Genomic DNA, 22,756 nt, shown 5'->3' on the forward strand with positions numbered 1-22,756 from the left:
GTACAACCAGCAGCCAGCGTAAAAATATCATCAAGTCTGCCAAATAAATACATTTAAACTGGTAACGTTATTTACGTGAAAGTTTTGGTGCTCCATACCGAAACGAAACTGTTAAATCATACTGTTGAGGAAACAGGCAATACAGGTAAGCTTAACTCTTACAGATAATTTTCTTACAGTTCACCTGTGAAAAGAGAAACGTGAACGTATGAAATGTTTCTTCAGAAATGACCTGCACGTCGACGACAGAACCAACAATTCCCAATAATATTTATTATTAGTCAACTTAATATAAAAGTTTCTTGAGATTGAAAGCTCTCAATCATCACCAATGACAAAACATTTAATAAACCAGTCCTACTAGACCTAGCTAAGCTACCTATTGATGAAGAGAATAAATATGTGAATATGCAATTTTAAATTCATGGTCTACTTAGGGAATAATCCAATTAATTTAAGTATAAAAATAATGTCCAATTCACAAAGCATCTCTTCGCAAAAAAGATACACTTTCTCAAAATAAATTTACCACGATTACGTGGTTCCAATTTCCAAACACACAGTGTCTGTATCTTTGTTATTTGAAGATATTTGGCACTAATCTGTCATTTGCCATTGTTGCATGTGATAGATTAGGGCCAAATATCTTGCGAAGAGCGACCATTTTTTATCAAGATGTGTTATAATATAATCATATCCTTGTGAAATTTTTTAATTCAATCAAAAAGGTAACAAAACTGTCCTTCTCGGTGGATATCGATATGATTTTAATAGCCGAAATACAAGTAGTAATAAACAATGGAGGTGTGTGCAGAGAGATACTTTACTCCGCAAACCAGGTAGCCAACAGTCATTCATGTAAAAAGGATGAAAGTGGAATCAATATTTCATAAAATGATAATATAGCCATCTACATTATCGTTGCAGATGCATCTTTATTTAGCTCAAAAAAGGGTACCTTGTACCTGTGCCGCAATTTTTGATTTAAATTCGGAGCGATTATACGATGAAATACGCATCATTCCAGAGTTTTTCGGTAACAATTTTCTTACAACCGATGATGACGAAGACGATGTCATAACCGTGATACGAGAGCAAGGAAGACAATGAAGAAACAGAAGGAAGCTCAACACTTCGGAGACGGCACTTATAAGACGGATGGTTTTTTCCAAAAATCAATACCAAATTTATACTCTATAATACATTAGATAATCATCAAACTAATAATCAGTTTAAATATTAGTCATAGCCAGAATGTTTTTTAACATCTGCTTTTTAATTAATGATGCCTAAGGTGACATCGATAGCCCTACATTTTGGGTCTATATTAGAACCTATAATTAAAAATACCGAAATTGACTACTTATACTTTGACTATAATGTTCAAATGTATAAATTTAAAAAGTATATCTTTAGTATAAATAATTTAAATATGCATATAGATTAAAACGCATAATATTAAAACACATACCTTTGAAATGGTTCTCCTATGTTTGTCATAATAGTCTTTTTCATAATATAATTACATTAACTAACATTCAATTCATATAACAAACAACAACTCAATTCTTAAAAAAAATATATTATCATAAAAGCAAGTCTGCACCGCCGCCTCTGGGCCCTGCGAGCCTCCTCGGTCGCAAGCAACCTAAGCCGGGGGGCCGCGGAGTTCCGTGCTCGCTTCGCTTTCACCCGTTACCGCCATTGTTAACATTAGATACTTATATTTAAATTATGGGTTGTTCTAGTTATGGTTTATACAATTATGGATTTTCATAATTATGGCAAGTCTGTTACGGATTTTAGAAATATATGTTTTAATTGTTTGGAATATAAGGAACTCCCCTAAATTTTACTAAAGTAACATATTATAACATCAATGCTTAAATAACTACATAAGCTTAATTAACGTTCTAACTAACCAGCTCTGCTTTCAACGACGACTTCTACTATTGCTGCAACTACAAGCTATCGAAGTCTCACTTTTATAATTCGCGCTTGCAACAGTTTCAACGAGCCGTCTACTGATCTTGACATAGGGCAGGGCTTTTCTGCACTAGCTTTGCATCCGTAAAGAGACTGTCAATTCAGTTTAAGGTTTTTGATCATATAATTTTCCAGTAATTGTTTTTATTAAAAAAAACGTTTTCATGGTACATGCTTTTTCTTCTTTTTACAGTACTGTTATTGTGACTTGTTCGTAATCTAAGCTTAGTTATGCATATGTCGTGGCCAGATCATAGAATTGATCATTTCATGATGTGCTCGATCATATCATGAAATGGTCATATTTCATGAAATAGAATATCATTCGTTGGCCACATCATGATGTAGTTTGGCCAGATCAATGAACAAAAAACGTTATAAACGATATGGCCAAACGTTGATTGATATATCATCAAACGTGGACGTTTCAACGATATGGTCAGCTTTAGTTGGCCATTTCATGAAATATAACCATTTCATGAAATGGTCGACCACATCATGAAATGATCAATTTTACGATCTGGCCACGACACATACATAACATATTTTTTATAATATTTCGCTATAAATTTTCCGAAGAATAAATACTCGAATAAATAAATGGGATTTTGAGCCCCGATTAATGTTAGAGAAAAATAATTTATTTACGTTTAAGTAAGCGGTTCATCATCACCAGCCCATTAACGTCCCCACTGCTGGGGCACGGGCCTTCCCTATGGATGGATAGGGAGATCGGGCCTTAAACCACCACGCGGGCCAAGTGCGGATTGGTGGTTATTAACGACTCCTAATGCAACCGGGACCAACGGCTTAACGTGCCTTCCGAAGCACGGAAGTAAGCGGTTACTGTAGGCATTTTAATGTCGCTGTTTGGAGAAAATCAAACGACTTAATGTTGTTAATGTTACTCCCACTCGAGAAGGTAGACACTATAATAACAAGGTAGAGTGTAGCTCTTCCCCTCGTTCCAGAACAGTACATGGCGAATGCGTGGTCATTTATCTCAGAAAAAAAATACAAAGACGGAATTACGACTCTTCAAAGTTATTACCATAACCGGTACAAAGTTGCCACAATAGGCTACATAAAAAGCTAAAAGATTGACCTGGATTATTTTGGCTAATTCAAAAATTTTGACTGTAAGATTCGAAAAGAATTGCATGGTGCGCTATGACAAAATAGAAGAAACCGTGATATATTTTTCAACAAGAAATATTTCCTTGTTACTCTCACTACAAGACACTCATGAAATTATCTACAGGCAAAATTTTTAAATTCGTATACAATAGATAAACGTTATAACTATTAACACTAAAAACTTGCATAGGTATTGCGTTTTTGTTTGTTTTGCGTCCTAGATCTTTGGTAAGTAAGGATCACAGTATTTTTATTACAGAATTATGACAGAATAGTTAATAAGTCTCTAAGTATTGTATTTGTATAAAAATGAATAATTTGTATTTGTTGTTCAATAGTAATCAGAAATAGCAAATTTGGTCCTCACAGGAGCACAAATAATTTTATCTACTTACTATAAAAAAAGAATTATCAAAATCGGTTCATGTAAGTTATGCATGTTAAGTGCATAAAAGGTGAGGCTATATACGTAAATAACCGAAATCTCACTTTTTCACTTATGCTTTGTTTGTAGGTGACATGATATCAAGTTAAAGAAATAGAAGACGCCTGTTTTTTTTTATTTATTTACTTAATGCAGTTTTGAGTATACATTTTTTGACGCACGTCATCGCTACACCAGGACTGGTAATAAATATAATTAATTGTATTATAAATTAGCTGTTGTCAAGATACAAGATGTTAATGATGGCTGTGACGAAGAACGTGTCATTTTAGTTCTGTAGCCTATATTAACCGTATTTTAAAGTCATCTAAACAAATGAAAATCGTTTTTTCTTTTTAATTTAGAATAACAAACAGAAGATTAATTACTCATACTGTGACAATCGCCAAACCGTTCATTAGATATTGTAGTTCGAAGTACATTATTGAGAACAGGTTATGTTCTCAAGACATCCGCAACCACCATGTTGCTGTGTAATTTATAATAACACCCAGTGGCACTGGCTGCGATGCGCACCGATTGAGATTTGATTGGCGACTGCCGGCATAAAACGTATTAAACTTCACGCCTAAGGAGTAGCATCACTGATATGCTTAGAATGCTACACGTGACGGTGAAAAACTCGGCCATCACCGCCACGGTGTGCGACCATGAGCGACCGACTGCTAAAGCATGTTGGAGAAACTTATTGAAAAATAACAATTTTCTTACGCTCGCCGAGTCTCCCACGTCGGCTGCTTCGCGGACTTCGTTTTCTCTGAAATAAAACAATTTGGAACATTACATTTCATTAGTAATATCATAACTGTACGCTACTTTAACATTCCTAAAACTTTAAAACTATGTAATAGAACACAACATAACATCACGCCTATATTCCTGAGGGGGTAGTGAGAGGTGCATGTATAGTATACTCACTCCTCGCCAGCCGTGTTTATTTCCCATGTAATACGGACCAAGCTTAGTCTATTGGCATTACCAGGTTTCCACAAATCTTGGAAAAGACGTGATATCAACAGAGTAGTTTCCAACTACTCAAATCAGTAACTTTTTACTAAACGTCAAAACACGAATATATTATGGAATTTGTAAGAAAAAGCAACCTCTGACGTTATAGAAAAACGTAACAAAATGTCGCACTTACTATTACATTTTTCTTTATTAAAATTCATTAATAAGTTAAATTGAAAAAAGAGAACGTTTTCGTCTCCTTTAGGTCTGTCTTTATTAAGTAATTCAGATTTCATAATTTATCTTTGACCTAAAAAACTACCCAATTATCTATGATCTAAATATGAATTCAAACTCATACAGTCGAATTCAGTGGATTAGGGTCCGAGCCAGGATTCGAACCCGTGACACCACTAGTAAGTCACGCATTCTCCGAACAGGGCTATCACGGACTTCATAGAAAACACTAATTGGCAGCTAGGTACTACATTTCGTAGAAAACATTTGACTTCACACTAGAAAACAACAATAGTGTACGTTTCTGTCACAGGACAATGGGTAAAAACAAAGTTCCTAGCTTGATGCATTGCAATTTATCGCCTCGTTGGAGAAAACGGCACATGACTAGTCGCGACCAAACATTCAGAACAAATTGCTGCTCGCTCTACCGATGAAAGTGCACCGTAAGAAAATTGCTGCTATTTGATGTGCATACATTGCGCTATTTACTAACGTGAGCATAAATTGGCCTCTTCCTCGTTTTTTTAAACAAAAACGGGTTAAAAGACATACATGTACTCAACGTAACTTATTCTGGGATGATTATGGTGATAGAGGAGATGATAATTATGAAGGATTTACCTGGCGTATTGTATTGGTGGTTTATCAGGCGGCTGCTGTGGATACTTGACGCCAGGTGGATATGTGGGTGCACCATCTCCTATCTTCATTTTTTCTATCCTGTAAATGATTAAAAATAAAGTTAGTAACAATTCACTTAAATATAAGTGTAAAACAATTTAAGAAGACTTACGTTTTTTGCTGATTTCCGTCTGGTGGACACAGGTTCCGAAGGTAGTCGTCACATTCGCGTTGCTTTTGTATCTGGTATTCTTTCAGTAACTCCCTTCTAAAATCTCCTTGTGCGCCAGGAATCATAGGCGATTCAGGTTGTTGCGGCGTGCGTTCCGCAAGTGAAGACCGCTCGGTTGATGCTGCTGTAGTTGATATAGAAGTAGAAGCCGAATAATCGTGCCCCCTGTGTTCAGGAGTAGTTGCATTAGAAGCACCAACACTATTTGTTTCGTTTGTCTTTGTCGAAGTCGAAAACTCGCCGATAGGCTTCAGTTGTTCGTCGATAGGCTTCAAAGATTCATTCAGACCGTTGAAAATGCTGTCACCATTCTTATTGTCAAACAATCTATCTACAGACGTATTCATTAGTTTGCTTCCCTTTATGCCAGTGAGATGAAATCCAGCAAAACATGACGAAGACGGTCCATAATCAATGGCTGATAAAGCCATTACCGCCGGATGTCGTGGAGCTCCATCGGGCAGCGGTCTCAAAGACCTGGTCATGGCATCAGCGGCTGAACGAGGCCTTCTAAATGGCATAGCCAAATGTGGGAATGTACGAGGTTTAATGGGTGTCACGAGCATGTGCTCTGTCCACGACGTATGCAGAGATGGGCGTTCTAATTTCTCCACATCGACATTCAACATGCGTTGTTCAAATGGAACACTAAATGTTTCAGCAGGAATTGATTGAAGCCAGGAAAGCAAACTTAGGTCAGATTCGTCAAACCCGGACCCATCTAACAAACGCGAAAAATTCACTTCATTAGAATGAGCTTCATTGGATCCTGTTGCTTTAGCTTGACAATAATTTACACATGACTCATACAATATTCCTTTAATTAACAATTGCATCATACGGTCATTTTTTGCGCATTTTGACACAGTGCCAGTTGACTTCTTATCGCAAGGTAGAAATTGTTCAACGAGAGGATACACCTCTCGAAAACATTGCACTCTTGCATTGCTAGGGTTCCATTTCTTGAATTGTGCATGATCTGTGATGCTTGGTAAAGTCAAAAGTAAACATAAATTTGAGTATTCTTCTTTAGACGGTGCCAATTTTTCCAAATCGCTTAGTACTTTGACAACTTCGTCTACTATGTTCTCAACATTATTATAGGCTTTTATTTCAGATCTAATGCAAAGGAGTTCTATATATTTGTGTCTAAGAATGGCATAATTAAATTTGTCTGCTTCAAAAGCTTTGAGCGCACTAAGTGGTTGAATAAACTCCAGCACATCATCCCACTGCCCATCAAGTATAAGCTGACGCAGAAAGAGCACATCATCAGCATAGTTTCCATTGATAACACCAGTTTCTCGCTCCAATGAAAGCTGGGTAATGTGCAAGTCACGATTGTGAAGAAACTCAAGAGCTAAGCGAACTACGTCATCCTCACGCAAACTGAGGTTTGTTGATGGCATACTGATGCTTGCTGTTTACCACCTATAACAAGAAAAAAATAATGCTTCTATTAATGCCTAATAAATTATTTACAAGATATGAAGGCCAGTAAAATTATATGGCTTTCCAAAACTTTCACTTATCTATATGGGTAACATAAATTCATACACACACTCCACATGATGAGAAGCATATTAATTTTATTATTCAGGTCATTTTATTTGTAAGTAGATGCAATGAACTTATATAAAAGAACTTTTGTATAATGTAATAGATACAATCATAAACTAATTATTTTGTGATAAATTTTTAAAATGCAAATGCAAGCAATCTAGTCTTTATTACTACACTCATGACATGGGGGTCTGGGTTTAATTTTATTTAGAAGACATTGTAGACTTGAATCACCTGATTTGTCCAAAAAAGTATATGTTGAAGTTGTCTTCTTACATGTGGCTTAGCCTGCCATAATAGAGATAGTGAAGTTTGAGGGTATTATCATGACATAAGAATAATGCAGTATATATCCAAAAGTTTTGAGGTCAATACAAAAAGTACAATCATTCAGTAAGGAGAACAGGCTGAAATTATATGAATCATTCGCATGCATTCAACAATATCAATAAAAATAAGTCTCTCTTAAAACATAGAAAATGTTTAAATGTTTTTCAGCCCACAAGGAGAATATTTAACAAAATATAGGTAGTATATCTAGATTGACTTTCACCCAAATATGTATGAGTAATTCAAGCAGCAAATAGCTTGGAGAAAACATACCAGTCACACAAAAATGTGCGTATAGAGAAATAATTGTGGATTTTTAAAAGTATTCATAAGAGTATGCTGGTTTACGAAGCTTCTACCGAAAATTTACAATAGTCCAATAAGCGTGAGCCATTTTATCGTCCAAAGAAACAGGACCACCTACACATTTTTAATAACATTTACAGCCTTCGCAATCAGCATAAATAAAATCTATGTGTATCATTCGGATACCTCGAAAACATTTCAAATATTTCGTATCATACTAAAAAGCGTATCACCTTTTTTACAGTTAGAAAAATAGTCAAGTTTTCAAACAAAATTACAGAATATTTTGTACGTTATTTACCTTTGCTCGCACTACTGCAAAACTTACACGTAATCAACCGATGCACAAAAAATGTTAAAGTCCTACATTTAGAGCAATATTTAACGGAATATTTGAGAGAAATTATTCAATTTTACATTTTCGTTGACTCGTCGGAGAGAGTATCACTCACACAGACAGACAGAAATCAGAAACATTTTTTTTTTTTTTTGTTTTAGTTTTCCCCGAAGGGTAAGGCAAAGGGAACTATGCCCATACAGCCATGTCTGACGTATTTTTTTTTCTTGATGATTAATGAAATGATGAAAGGTGATGATGATGAAACCTAAGCCCCCACCCTCGGAGTAGACTCCTACTCCGAACCCCAAACGAATTAACTCAAAAGTCCGCATAAACTTTTGAGTTATGAAGCGGCTTCCCGGCACGAATCGAAAATAGGCAGATACACTTTGTTCATTGAATACTCCAATATAATAACACTCGCGAATGTCTTCCGACTAACTTAATGCGATCATTAACCACAAAACACCACTTCGTATTAATTATTTAGATTACTCAACGAAGAAAGCAACTGTCCCGTTCCCGTTTCCCGCCGAAAAGCCGAAATCAGAAACAGTCAAAGTCAAAATTGTCTATGGTCTATGCTCATCAACTGACGTTGATTTAGCTATGTTGCCAACAACAAAAACCATAATAAATATTGGCAACTTTACGGAATCAGTTCGAATCCAACAACACCCAAATAAAGAAGGAAATACACTTATAAATACGACAAGGTAGGTACCTACCTAAATAACTACGAATGATGTAACTACTTTAATTGGTCATATTTATATTTAGGCTTGTTTAAGTAAAATAAAGTCATTAATAAAGATAAAGAATAATATCACACTTCCTTATCGGTAATATCAGGAAAAGAAATGACGGACTTTCCAAGCTACGCTCCCCAAAAATAATATAGATGGCGCTATCGAGATTTAACGTCAGAAAGTAGGTATTTTCTCACTACTCGGGTACATAATTTATTCAAAAATACAATGTTATGGCAGAAACATGTAAAAATAATTGTTAGATCACATTATGTATAGAATTATGTTGCTACCTATTCAAGGTGTTAGTGACACCCTAACAAAAACTTTGAGGGATGATTCAGACCATGATTTTGAGTTGATATCAAGTGAAAATTTCCGTCGCAAAAGTATGGAACAGAAAATAATTTTAAAAAGCACTAATTTTTTTCTATCTACTCGATATCAACTCAGAATCATGGTCTGAATCAGAGATGTTATGGATATGAAATTTCGGATACGGATATTATTTTTTTAAGGGATTTCAAAAGTAAAATACAAATAGGTAATAAAATGGTTTTATTTATAACGACATGTTATCATAGCTGGGCACCGTTAATCAAATAGTTAACTTCGTTAATCGTTAATCCGCTACAAAAAAAGTTAGCTTCGTTAAACGTTAAAACGTTACATTTCGGAAGAATTAACGCAAGTTAACGTTAATCGTTAATCCGTTAATAGGTATGTGTAAAATTGCATATTTATTGCGTTGCGTTAGTGAACTTATAAAACTTGTTGGTTTAGGTTCTGGAAGTTAACAGGTTAGAAATAAAACAAAGTACTTTGTCGGGCATAAGGTGCATATTCCCCTTCATGACATGTCGAAGTTCTCATCTGAGGCTCTTTTTGGTGTTAAAATGTCTTTACCCGTGGAAAACAGACGTTCAACTGCAGCGCTTGAACAGTATTAGTGCTTGAGCAGTATTGTATTTAATGTATACATTTATGAATATCTGTTCGTTGAACGAGTCTTTTGATTCCATGTCCATGGACATTACGCTTTACTCTGTAAAGAGTTGGAGCTCTTTGGGTTTTCCTTAGACTGAGTGACAGAACTGAAAAAGTCATCAAATCATCGTTGTTACTCGCATTGCTCCCACCGCCACTTAAACTATCTCTGTCTTTCGAATTTTCCACTGCTTCTTGTCGTAAGGCATCTTCTACCTTTTTTTCATACACTTTTTTACTGCGTCCACTCAACTGCTGTCATACGTTTCGTTTCATACTCGTCTGAACCTGTATTTCGCGCCGCGCCGTGGTGCCGTGTGGTAAATAGTAGGCATTGGATTAACGATTAACGGACTTCTGCATATTAACGGAAGTTAACGTGTCCGTTAACATTTTTAAAAGTTAACTTAAAAGTTAATCCGTTAATCAAAATGTTAACTTCGTTAATTAACGATTAACGGATTAACGAGTTAATGCCCAGCTATGCATGTTATATACAGGACGTTAAAGACATCTTAACGAAAACTTTGAGGGATGATTCAAACCATTATTCTGAATTGATATCAAGTGGAATTTTCCCTCGCAAAAGTAAGGAACGTAAAATAATTAAAAAAAAACACAAAAGAAATTATTATTTTTTTGACAGGAAATTTCACTTGATATCAATTCAGAATCATGGTCTAAATCATGCCCCTCAGTATTCCTTACGGTGTCACTAACACCCATACCTACTCGTATGTACTTGACACGTGTAAGTGGCATCGTAACGATTACTGAGGGGGATGATTCAGCTTATTATTCTGAGTTAATTTCAAGTAGAATTTTCCATCTCAAAAGTATAGAATTGAAAGTAATTTATAAAAACAAAAAGTTATGAATTTCGCGACGGAAAATTAAACTTGATATAAACCCAGAATCGTGGTCTAGCTCATCCCCCTCAGTATTCGTTACGATGTCACTAACATCCTGTATGTTGTATTACTTCTTTTTAATTTCATCAAAATAATAATTGTTGGAAGATGTGTAATAAAAAGGGTCATCAGTCATCATTTATACCATAAAACAAAGATAAAAGATGCATAATTCTGTTTGTTATTCACGAAATTAGAAGGTTAAACGAAGGAAAATCTTTACAGCCCCGTCTATACCTATTCTTTTTGAGGACCGTAGCCGGGAAAGTCCCTCATTCATACAAAGTTTAACGTATGAAAATAAGAGAAGCACTCTAATATGCGAAAAATGTGCACAAATCTAAATAACGTGTGTGCTTTTGTATGTTGAAATAATGCTCGACGCTCGTGTGTTTTCACCTTATAATATCATAGACACCAAAGTTTTGTTATTTTTCTTGAATGACCACCAATAGACATTAACAGACAATTACAGCGCCACCCCGTCAGTACGGCGGCAAAAGTAACTAATTTTCTATCATTGTGCGGACAGTGACCAATTTTTGGATTTAAATATTATTATATAAATTATCTAAAATGGATGAAGAAGGAGAAACTATTCTTCTAGAGGAAAATTACTACCAGTTGTTAAATGTATCCAAAACGGTAATTATTTTGTCACATGTTTTATTACAACACATTTGTGTATTTTTGCATTATCGTTATTATATAACGCAGGAATTATTTCAAAAATTAGAGAAAAATGCGTCTATTATGTATGTGTTAGCAGAAAACCTAATAAACTGAATTATAGGCGTATGCAATTTGCATCATGTCATTTATTTTTTAGGTTATATGCGAAGCGGTATGCACCGATGCATACCCACTGCTCCTAGTTAATTTAAGTTTATGTAGGTTTCCTATAAGAATACAATCAATTCAATATGTTACGTTTAAATTTACGTTCATATTTTATGCCTCAAAGTCAAATTTTCGCAGGTTACTAGCATTATATTATGCATTTTATATTAATTTAGGAAGAAAGAAACGTTTATTATTTAAATGTTATTATACTGAACTATGTTTTTATAGCCATGTAAACATTAGCTTTAAAGCCAGTAAATTTTATTTGTGATCCCTATTTTTCAATATTTTGTTGATTTTAATGAATAAGTTAAATGAAGAAGGTAGTTTGTGAAAAAATAATTTGATTCTTTTTAGGCAACTCCTGAAGAAATTAACAGTGCATACCGCCGATTCTCAAGGATGTTTCATCCAGACAAGCACAGTATGGACCCTGCCAAACAGAAATGGGCTGAGCAGATATTCAATAAAGTGAAAGAAGCTTACGAAGTTCTTTCCGACTCGCATAAAAGAGCCATTTATGATACACTAGGTACTTATTGAAATCCTCTGCTTATTCTTCAGTTACAGATGTAAATATGAGTAAATTTTGCACTATGCGCTTTAGTCACAAACCTATTCCTGTTTCTGGAGGAACTACCTATATGTATAGATAAAACAATGAAACACAACTTCATTACAGTTGTAACAGGGCTGGGAAGTGGTTTAGGTTAGGTTTCACTGCCACTACATCATATAGGTCCATATAATTCATACTGTAATTCATACATTTATATCAATATGAAAACGGTAGCTTAACCATAACTCCTTCCAAGCCCTCAATTGTACTTTTGAATATATATAATGACAATGTAATCTGGGTTTGAAGAAAACAAAAGTATCAATTGCATATTTAATTGTTTAGGAAAACGAGGCTTGGAAGTGGAAGGCTGGGAAGTTATATTTCGAACCCGTACACCAAGAGAAATAAGGGAAGAGTATGAAAGGTATGCTATCTTGTGTTGTTTGTTTTCTGTTCTCATTGTAGACATTTATTAAACTAATTGTTATTATTTGTAGGTTGAAACGAGAGAGGGAAGAAAGAAGACTGCAACAGAGTGCCAATCCACGCGGCACAATCACTATGTCTATCAATGCCACAGATATGTTCATGAAGTACTATGATGAATATGAAATCTTGTAAGTTATATAATGAGTGAGTTTATGATTAACCAGCTCTACAAAGCCTGCTTTATAAATGTTTCCATAATCCTGAGTTCTTTACAAATGAATAATAAACATGCTGATTTCCCATAACAAAGGCTTTAAAAGCTTATAAGTTCCATGTTTCTGATTTTATTTTAGATATAATTGTTACAGTTAATATACAACTATTTTTTTTTCAGAGAAGATACATCTATATTGCCGAATATAGAAGTTTCAGGCATGACTATCCAACAATCAATTGATGCACCAGTTACACTGAGAAACACCATGACTTTATCTGGAAATATATCCACACAAAATGGCATAGGTATTTTATCAACATATTGCAATAAATTGATTATTTTGTTTGTCTGATAACTTTATCATTGTGATTCAAAATTTAGGTACTGGATCTGTAAACATATCAAACAGACATCTGAGCTCAGAAAAAGGATGGACAGAGTGTGAATTTGGAATTGGTAATGGACCACTTGTTGGTTTAAAAATTTTCCGGACTTTATCACGGTTAATGTTTCTGAACTGCGGTACAGTCCTACAGTTTACTCCACGAGGGATTTCGCCCAGTCTAGTGTCAAGTAAGTTTTTGAAGTTATATCTTGCTTCTATAAGACACTTGAACTCTCCAACTAACTGAACAATCATATTTTGCAGCAATGGCTCTTCAGTTAGATGCACATTCAGTGGGTTACCTGACATATAGAGCAGGGGGCCAGGGAGGGTCCTCTATGACTACAATATATGTACGTGACTCTGAAAAGTACCACACAAACACGGCCCTGCAGATCGGCAATCCGCACTCATTCATATCATTGAATATCATGAGGAAACTACCACAACATGATATGAAACTCAGACTAGCTTTTAAGTAAGTTCAATTTGTTTTTATAATGTCAATTCTGGGTACCTAAGTAAAATTATGAAACTGTTTTTTAGTGTCATCTATTGCCTTACATTTCCACGGCGCGTCTTTGAATTGTGCTTTATAATATTATCAGTCTTCAAATGTATGCTGGCGCTTATGCTTGGTGTAATGTACAATGTTTAGATAAAATTAATGCGATCTTGTTTTGTTTATCATTCAAATATATTTAAGAGAACTTATCAATAGTTACATGTTGATATTTTATATGAAGATTACAAATAGAATGCATCACTTATTCGATTTTTTCACTCCTTGATTGCGGTACTGGATAGGTTGATGAGCAGAATTATAGGAGGATCGCCACAGCGAAGGTATAATTATTATTCACGAATGGAAAGAGTATTTGTTGCTTCTCGGTGCAATACATGCGTAGCGAATGTAATAACCATTCTACTTACCTACTTATTAAATTGTAAACGGATTAATTATTATATTACAAATGTTTATTATTATGATAAACTGATCTTTTGTTACATTTCTTTCAGAGTCGGGACGTTTGGTGCCATAGCTGAGTATGGTGCGGAGAAGAAGGTGTCACAAAATAGTAGTGTTTCGGCTGCTGTCATGTTAGGTGTGCCCAGTGGAGTCATGCTTAAACTAAAGTGAGTAAATAAGTGGTATATTAGTAGATTACTAGAAGAAAAAACAGTGCTTTATTCAAATCCATGCAATCACTGCGAAGCCATAATATCATCCATTCGTCTCTATTCATCAATACGTTAGCAGCACCTGCGCCGCACCAGATGCTGCTCAGAACTTTAAGCCAACACAAAAGCCTTGATGAGATGACTGACGTTGCATCAATTTACAATCTTTTGAGTTCCATCTCTTGAGTATCATCGATAAAAAAATACGTGAAAAGATGTGATTACAAACTGAGCATTCATGTGCAATGTAATGTAACTGTAATCAATGTTTACATAGAGTTAGAATGTTAAGCAAACATTATACGCGAAACGTCATAAAAGACCGCATAATATAAAGATAAACAGTCTATATACGTCCCACTGCTGGGCACAGGTCTCCCCTCAATCAACCGGAGCGGCTATAGAGCATAGTCCACCACGATGCTTCACTGCGGGTTGGTGGAGGTGTTTTTACGGCTAATAGCCGGAACCAACGGCTTAACTTGCCCTCCAAAGCACGGAATCATCTTACTTTTTCAGACAATCAGTTGATTCAAGCCTGAAAAGTCCTTACCAAACAAAAGACAGCCTCGCGCAGTGATTTCGTCAATGTCCCCGTCGGGAATCGAACCCGGATCTGCAGATCGTGACGCTAACGCTCTAACCAGTATACCACGGTCAGTATTCACCCTTAAGTAATAAGGGAAGATCAGTAGAGACATTCCATTATCCCATTGCCTAATAGTTTTCGGTAATTTATGCTGTTTATTTTACAGGTGGAGTTGTTCTTCGCAAACAATAGTCGTGCCTATTCATTTATGTGAGGAAGTCATGCCGTCACCAGTGTTTTATGCGACTGTGGTACCCATGGTGTCATGGCTGGTTCTCAAGAAACTAGTATTGGATCCCATCACACGAGAGCGGCAAGAGCGTGAACGGCAGCGGTCCATGGAGGCTAACTATGAAAGGTTGTTATATTTCTAGACATGTTCGGGTAGAAAGAAAACAAAAAATATTTTTTTAATATATTTTCACAGATTACAAGAGATGCAGCGCCAAGCGAGAGCAACTGTTGAGTTGATGCGGGAAACGTATTCTAGAATCAGGACTGAAGAGGAGAAGAAGAAAGGCCTTGTCATCATTCGAGCTTTGTATGGAAAAGTGCCGCCAGGTATTCGTAAAAACAAGACATCTATTTTTTCTTAAAAAGATCGTCTTTACCCAATTTGTGAAATGAATTATTTTTTAATTTAGTTTTCGATTCATATCAATGTGTTTGTGCAGGGTTAACAAGTCACGACATATCGGCCGAGCAGGCTGGTGATGCGGCGTCATCGCCCGAGTCTCCCACCGCGTACTCCGAGGTCATCGATGTCACTATTCCAGTACAGTGTCTCGTCAAGGACTCTCGCCTAGAACTCCTCGAGGCTAGCAAGGTAAAGGTTTATGCTGTGGGCCGAAAAACTATACATATATTCCTACAAGGTCCTGTCATGGACAATCTAATGTTATAAATGCGAAAGTAACTCAGTCTGTCATCCTGTCTGATATTCTTTCACGCTTAAACTGCGATCTAGTTGTTCATAAAAGTACATCGCTGCTGAATACTGCTGGTTTAGATGAAAAAAACATAGAATGAGTTCAGCTGTTTATCAACCCGACCATACAAGTAGAACAAGGGATCCAGTCCTGCCGAGGATTATGGCCAACATTCTGTACAAGCCGGTAACCTATGTCACCATACAGTTTATCAAATCCATTTTACTACTCCAGCCCTCGCGACATGGCAACTGAGCCGCCCGCGCCCTCTTTATGTCGAGGGCTTTGACCAATAGCCGTTCGTCATCTAGCTTCATAGATAGCATTCGTTGCGTTTATTAGTCGAAGTCCTCGATATAATTCGCGCCGCGCGCGGCGTGGTTGTCAAGCAGACCCTGCAGTACTGGATGGCTGCTTGTTATTTTCTGACGATAACACTCTCCACTACTTCGGGTGTTTGTTACCCAACAAAGCCCAACAAGCACATAGCCATGTGTGTATGTGAGGTAAACATACGGTCATAATGGTGCAGTAAAGCATTGCAAACTGCATTTGCGACGGTGGTGGGATACGTAAATACCTTTTATTTCTGAAGTCGACGGAAGGTCCTCTGTTTGGTTTCTTAAGCACGCCTGAGAACAGAGATACATCCTTAACGTTTTATGCCAGTATCAGTACCACAAAAAGCTGACGACGTTATTGGTTATTTATTTGCAGTCGGAGCTACCCGGATTTTTCGATCCATGCGTCGGCGAAGACAAGCAGCTAACGATCCAGTACCTGTTCCATAACAACGTGCATCGTTGCTCTGTCACGGATCGCCAGGCGGTTGTGCTGCCACGTAACAGTCAGTATTATAAACACTTAAATCACTTGTTCTTGTACACACAATATTAATATCTTTACTTTCCAACACTTTCGAGAGTGCCACTATTTATTTATCTCGTTGTCACAATTTATTTCATAATTCACCCCAAGCTTTTGTTTGTTGGCTACGCGTTTTTATTGACGGGAATGAAAGTTGTAATTATGTAAGAAGTGATAAGAAACAATGTATGATGTAAACGAAGATTTTGTGACTAGAATTAAGAAATGTAAGTATGATTAATTGATTTACGGGGCGAATACAAATTGCCAAGTCTGAAGAGCATTAACTAGGATGTGAGCGGAGAGCGAAGTGATGTGTCAGAATCAAGGGGAATTTTGGGAAATAGTCGTATTTTTATGCATGTGTAGTTTATTCAAAATTATTTATTCGAATTTTAAAAACGATAGGTGACGGCCTGGCTGCGTAATTAGAAATGCTAGTTCAATACGTCACCGCCGGCCGAGACGAACTGAAGTAGGGTTTCCGGGCGATTATCGCTAAAAACGTCCGAACGTAAGATTTTTGGTATATTTTTCACGGTTCCATCTTTTTACGGCAAAAAACTAGGTATTTATTTTGTGAGGAAATTTTTAGTTTTTGAGATAATTGCTATTAAAATGTGTCCTAATAGGAGCCTAGGACTATATTAAGTTATAATATTTATAATTTTCTCATAAGAGAAGACGAAAGAAGTCATACTGACTTTTTTAAAAATATCAATTCGGTTATATCTATTGTATTTTATGAAATAGTGTGTTTATGCAAAGCGATTCGGTTCTGGCACTTCGCCGGCCGCTCGCTTCGCTCGCATGGCTCGTGCGGGGTGGTCAGCATACTAACCCAACCTCACCCATTTAGGCTGAATAGCTTAGTACTTTTGCCTATCCTAGTAACAATAACATTTACAATTTCAAAGCGCGAAATTTTAATTTATAATGTAATCAATAGTATGAAAAATAACAGAACATAAAAGTGATTATCTCAAAAATTAAAAGTTTCCTCACAAAATGAATACGCAGTTTTTAACCGTAAAAAGATTCCCCATTGATCTGTAGCCCCAGCATGTGACTGTATACATACTTTATCTGTTAACTAGAAACTATATTAGTTCTTAGCCTATCGAGGTTTTGACGAATGGAATGAGGGTTCCTAGCACATTTTGACGCATATTACCTAGAAATCCTACTCCAGTTCGTAACCATCTGGGACGTATTGGAGTAGGGTTTCCGGGAATTTTTTCGCTTGGAAATCCTACTCCAGTTCGTCTCGGCCAGTGGGGACGTATTGAACTAACATTTCTAATTAAGCGGCCTGGCCGGAATGTAGGTTGTAAGTAGACTGCTTTTTAAGATAGTCTTCTTCCTTAGCTGAAGCTACTAAGGCAAGAGTAAAGTGTTTTGCTTCCCCTCCCACAGATCATCTCTTCAGTAGCTCATGACCAAATACTTAGTAAAAGTAGGGGTGTTCGGGTAAGTGGGAGTGCACTTAATTCATAAATGTATCTGAATCCTAACGTATAGGATTTAAATATTATGTATAAAGTATTCAAATTTGGGTTACAAATAGTGTTGCATATAGTAATTTTATAATTATCATTGTTTGTACCGGTCCGCTGTCCGCGTATTATACAAGTACACTCAACTTACAAAGTTTGAATGCGATTTGAAATTTTCATATACATAATAGTATTTTGATATGTGTGCGACGTAACAACTTTTAAGTGTTGCTTTTATTTACCCTTATCTTTTATTTCATAATGTATACCACAAGCCAGAAATTATATTAAGTTGCTTTTCAAATGCTATATGTCGGTATACTTACCGTATTTTTATTTGTTGCAGGTCACCGGATAAAGAATAGGTCTTGAAAAATAAAGTCAAAGAATACGTGTTAGCTTCTGCGATGCAACCGAAGTCGCATCCTGCATCCCAAAGATGCTTAAAGTAGGTTCTTTACAGTCCAGCGAATCATTAGTCCGGCAAAATCCAGAAGATTTGAAATTGACGTTTTGCTCTTACCGCTCTGATTATTATTCAATTATCTATACATGTTATATACAGACTCACATCACGTTACGTTAGTTTACAAGCTTCAATTATTGTATAATATCTATAATAACTGACTGTAAAGATGACGTCACCTTTCTTAGAACATTCCATTATTAAAATTTAACATTTTTAGTCCTTTTTATCCAACTACCCCAGAAGTGGGATGAGTATGTTAAGTTCTCTTGTCTCGAAACCTTACAATTTTCTGGATTTTGCCCTGAAAAAGTAGTTTATTAGTTGATTGTTGATAAATGTTATGAAACGTTCGTATTGTGGCTTCGTCAATAGTGTGATGAAAAATATATATTTTGGAAATGTGCTATTATGCGTGTTATTCAAAAGTTTAATACGGTTTTTTCTTTATATGTATCTTGTAAAAAACAAATAGATTGACTTTGGTTTATACAGGGTGTGAGAAAATGTATGCCACTTAATCTGTGATAAAAAAATTTACACCTGATTAATTTACTCATGATTTGGATATCTTTTTTCCGGTTTTACTAAATGATTTATTTTATTTCGCATGTTATGATTTACCTAATGAATTGGTGTTGTATTCATATTTCATATTTTAAGATACCAGTATCTTCTAACTTTTTATTTATGTGAACTACCTAATAATAAAAATACTGTAGGATTGTAGTTTGTCAAGCCAAAAATATGCTAGCAAATGTAGGAAAATTTTAACAGTAGGTAATTTAAATGCCATAATATTGTTGACTAAACAAATTGTGTTTCTTTGTTTACCGAATTTAGTGGTTGTCGTTGCAACGCCCTGTATAAATCTTATAGACCTCATGCTATATTGTTATTTTGAATTTAGATTGTTCGTTATCAGTGTTGTTCTTAATTCCGAACTGTCGGCGCTATGAATACCCACTGAAAAATAAAAGCATATTATGTTGTTTAGTTATGTTTATTTCTGTTACCATTTAACCCTTATGTAGCAGCCAAGTTGCAAACATACAACCTATAACTCGCAGGGACACAACGTCCCTGATGCAATGTACGTTAAATTCGGACGGGTTATGTGTGGTTCTCTATTTTTACGCATATTTTTTTATGTAATAATTTACCATGGCATAATGTTACTTGTCCTATTATTAGTTACGCATAGTATTAATTTGTCATAACTTTTTAAGCATAATTTTGAAACTTATAACTACCATAAGCATAATAATTAATGACATATAAGGATATGTATTATAAGCATAAAAACTATACTCCGAATAAGAAAAGTTTTGGCACAACTTTGAACATTTCCGAAACTTACTTTTCCTTGGTTGCATATGGTTCATGGTTGTGACTTTTTATATTTTTGTTCTTTATATTTTTTGACTTTATTTCATGTTGGTGATCATTCAGTATACTTTTCGTGTGTAAGATAAACATGCTGGCGGCGTAGCACCCTAACCTACTGTTATGCCTTGTAAAAATTATGACAAAACACTATTATTCTAAAAAAGACTTATCGATACCTATTTATATGCGAATCAAATTTATACCAACAAATATTAGTCCAAAAATAAGTTATACCTAACAAACCAGTATTCTTAGATGTTATTATGGGAAAGTACTATTATGCTTAAAAACGTTATGCGAAAAGGATTATGATAATTAAAATTATGACAAAACCATTTATGCATTTTAAGAGAATCCCGTTATGTGTGGGGTCGTGTGTGTTGTGGATGGCGATTGGGGCAACCACCGTTCTACACGCCTTATCTATGGAGTAATGAAGGCGATTACTCCACCGACAAGAGCGCAGCTCTTAAATAGAGAGATATATGTTAGCGATTGTAAACATGGAAAAATTTACAACTTGGACCTTTTGTACGGCTGTGCTATCTGTTCCTAAAAGACCGGAGTACATTAAACCGATATGTCTGTCCAGGACAATAAACTCGGACGCCCGAAGGCCTTGACTCACACATATAAAGATAGCGATTTGAAACATGAATGCGAATATTTTCACGTAATACATATTTAAAAAAACTACGATAATTGCAATTTAAACTGTCAGTTTAAAACAAAGTTTTTAGTGACAGATTTAGACCATAGAGCAACACGGACCAGGTCTAGTTGCTTTCAAGTTAGAGTGTTATTTTTTTTGTATTTATTAATCTCGTTCATCAAGCAAAACAAATATATTTTTATTTGGGGCCCGAAATATTTTGTTTGCAATAAATAGTACTAGTAATTTTGTTTTTACGTATTTCATAGGGTTTCTGTCTAAAATTATGGTTAAATAATAAAACTACTAAGTAAACATTCCGTGTAATCTGCACTACCACTAGGTGTAGCGGTGGAGGAAATAGAGCGGAAGAAATTGAAAACTATCACTCACAATTGTTGAATTCTCCATTATCATTATTATTATGTACACTTTTCGATATGTCGGCACACTAGAGGACGTGCATAGCGATATAGCATGTTTTGTTTCAAGTTTATCTTTGTATAAAACACCACCGTCGTCTTATCTGTTTGTGTCCTTACTAACATGATGGTCCATGACAGGCGATGGGTGGATCAGGTGATCACCTACCTATTTTGACAGGTGTCAAAATAGGTACGGTTTAGCATAGATATCCATCTTAGGTGCCTCGAGACTTCGTATCAAAAGTGACTGCATATTATTTTATCATTGCTTGCGGTTCTGTCCACCCAAAAGAACTTACGTTATGTTATATTTAGACATTACATTTATATGATGACTTTTATTGTACTTCGGTGAACACTTCATCTGACATGGCGATTTTCTCTAGGATAGCAAAAGAAGGCACATTATTTTAAAACTGGAATGTTTCATGAATTGCCTGTCAATTTCTCCAACATTTAGCCATCCTCTGGGTCGGAGAGATAAATAATCCTTTAGCATTTAAACTGTGCTTTTGTATTGAGGAACAATGGCCAATAAATCCATGATGGGTGCGAAGCAACTGTTAAAGTATGCGATTCGGACTCATGCGAATTATTTTCCTCGAAAATGCTTAGAGAGAGCACAAATAACTATGATGTCGTTGATCGATGAACACAAACACTTTGTCTTTATTAATTTGGAATTTGATTAAGACCATCAATTCGATCAGTAGTTACGTAGGTGCTCGTAGATACACGTAGATAGTGATTACATTATCTTTGCCTACTGGTGTTTTGGCTAGCAACTAGTAGGTAATATTGTTGTATTAATATAGGTAACTTAAACCATAGGTAATTAAGCCTACTATTATAACTACTTACATAGCAAGTGACAAAAAACATTGTGCGAAACCACAGAATAACGATCCTTTGGACGAAACAATGGATCAATAATCGGGCTTCTATTCGCACGTGTGTATCGTTAAACATTTTAGGATGCTCATGCGGTTCATGTAGTACCACCCTTTTAGTTTGTGTGTGGGCTCATAACTCCATAAAGTTTGTGATAACGTTTTATTGTCATTTGTTGTTTATACGGCTTCGCAATGATGGTCAATCGATTGCAGAAATAGAACTTACAGAGATATAGCATCACGAAAATGATACTTATGCTTAAAATAAAATGATTGTTTCCCTTAATAGGTAACTATTAAATTAAATCATTGATAAACTGTCAATTTTAGTACAATTGGCGGCGATTTAGGATGTAGGTACCTATTATTATATTAAAGTCACATTTTTATTTTAGTACGGTGATGTAGCGCATTAAGAGAAATTGGATAGTCGCTTCCGTAGGTAAGAAATAACCTATACTGACCTGTCACATATTGAGATTAGGTTAGGTTAGTGAAAACGTGACAATACCAGATGAGATGATCTTATTAAATGCAGCAGATTATTTTTAAACGGACCTGCAACCATAATATCATGCGTTGCCAGTTAGTTACAATCTATGGTTACAATACAATGAAACAAGATACTTAATCA

The 22,756-nt window shown here is 35.6% G+C and overlaps 2 protein-coding genes across 3 annotated transcripts in view; one reads left to right on the plus strand and one right to left on the minus strand.

Annotated features, from left to right (window-relative positions):
* The window catches only part of LOC126380679 (WD repeat-containing protein 47), a 63,916-nt gene extending 55,653 nt beyond the window's left edge, over positions 1-8,263 (minus strand). The window contains exons 1-4 of the mRNA XM_050030240.1: positions 8,113-8,263; positions 5,553-7,043; positions 5,381-5,479; positions 4,280-4,325 (exon numbers count right to left, since the gene is read on the minus strand). Of these exons, the coding sequence (XP_049886197.1) occupies positions 4,280-4,325; positions 5,381-5,479; positions 5,553-7,021 (1,614 nt within the window). The 5' untranslated portion in view covers positions 7,022-7,043; positions 8,113-8,263. The remainder of the gene's footprint in view (positions 1-4,279; positions 4,326-5,380; positions 5,480-5,552; positions 7,044-8,112) is intronic.
* A 3,015-nt stretch (positions 8,264-11,278) lies between these two features.
* LOC126380687 (dnaJ homolog subfamily C member 11) lies at positions 11,279-19,759 on the plus strand. 2 transcript variants are annotated; one of them, XM_050030259.1, is made up of 14 exons: positions 11,279-11,443; positions 11,999-12,173; positions 12,546-12,627; positions 12,701-12,820; positions 13,027-13,154; positions 13,231-13,422; positions 13,499-13,712; positions 14,255-14,371; positions 15,172-15,363; positions 15,433-15,566; positions 15,680-15,831; positions 16,652-16,781; positions 18,218-18,271; positions 18,644-19,759. In XM_050030259.1, exons 1-13 carry the CDS (start codon positions 11,375-11,377, stop codon positions 18,238-18,240), a joined length of 1,728 nt encoding a protein of 575 aa, XP_049886216.1. In that variant the 5' UTR covers positions 11,279-11,374; the 3' UTR covers positions 18,241-18,271; positions 18,644-19,759. The 2 variants fall into 2 exon arrangements, with proteins under 2 accessions (XP_049886216.1, XP_049886214.1); XM_050030257.1 differs by lacking the exon at positions 18,218-18,271 and having other exon boundaries at positions 11,280-11,443.
* Positions 19,760-22,756: the final 2,997 nt, after the last annotated feature.

This window comes from Pectinophora gossypiella, chromosome Z (genome assembly GCF_024362695.1).
Source record: "Pectinophora gossypiella chromosome Z, ilPecGoss1.1, whole genome shotgun sequence".
Classification (NCBI taxonomy): domain Eukaryota; kingdom Metazoa; phylum Arthropoda; class Insecta; order Lepidoptera; family Gelechiidae; genus Pectinophora; species Pectinophora gossypiella.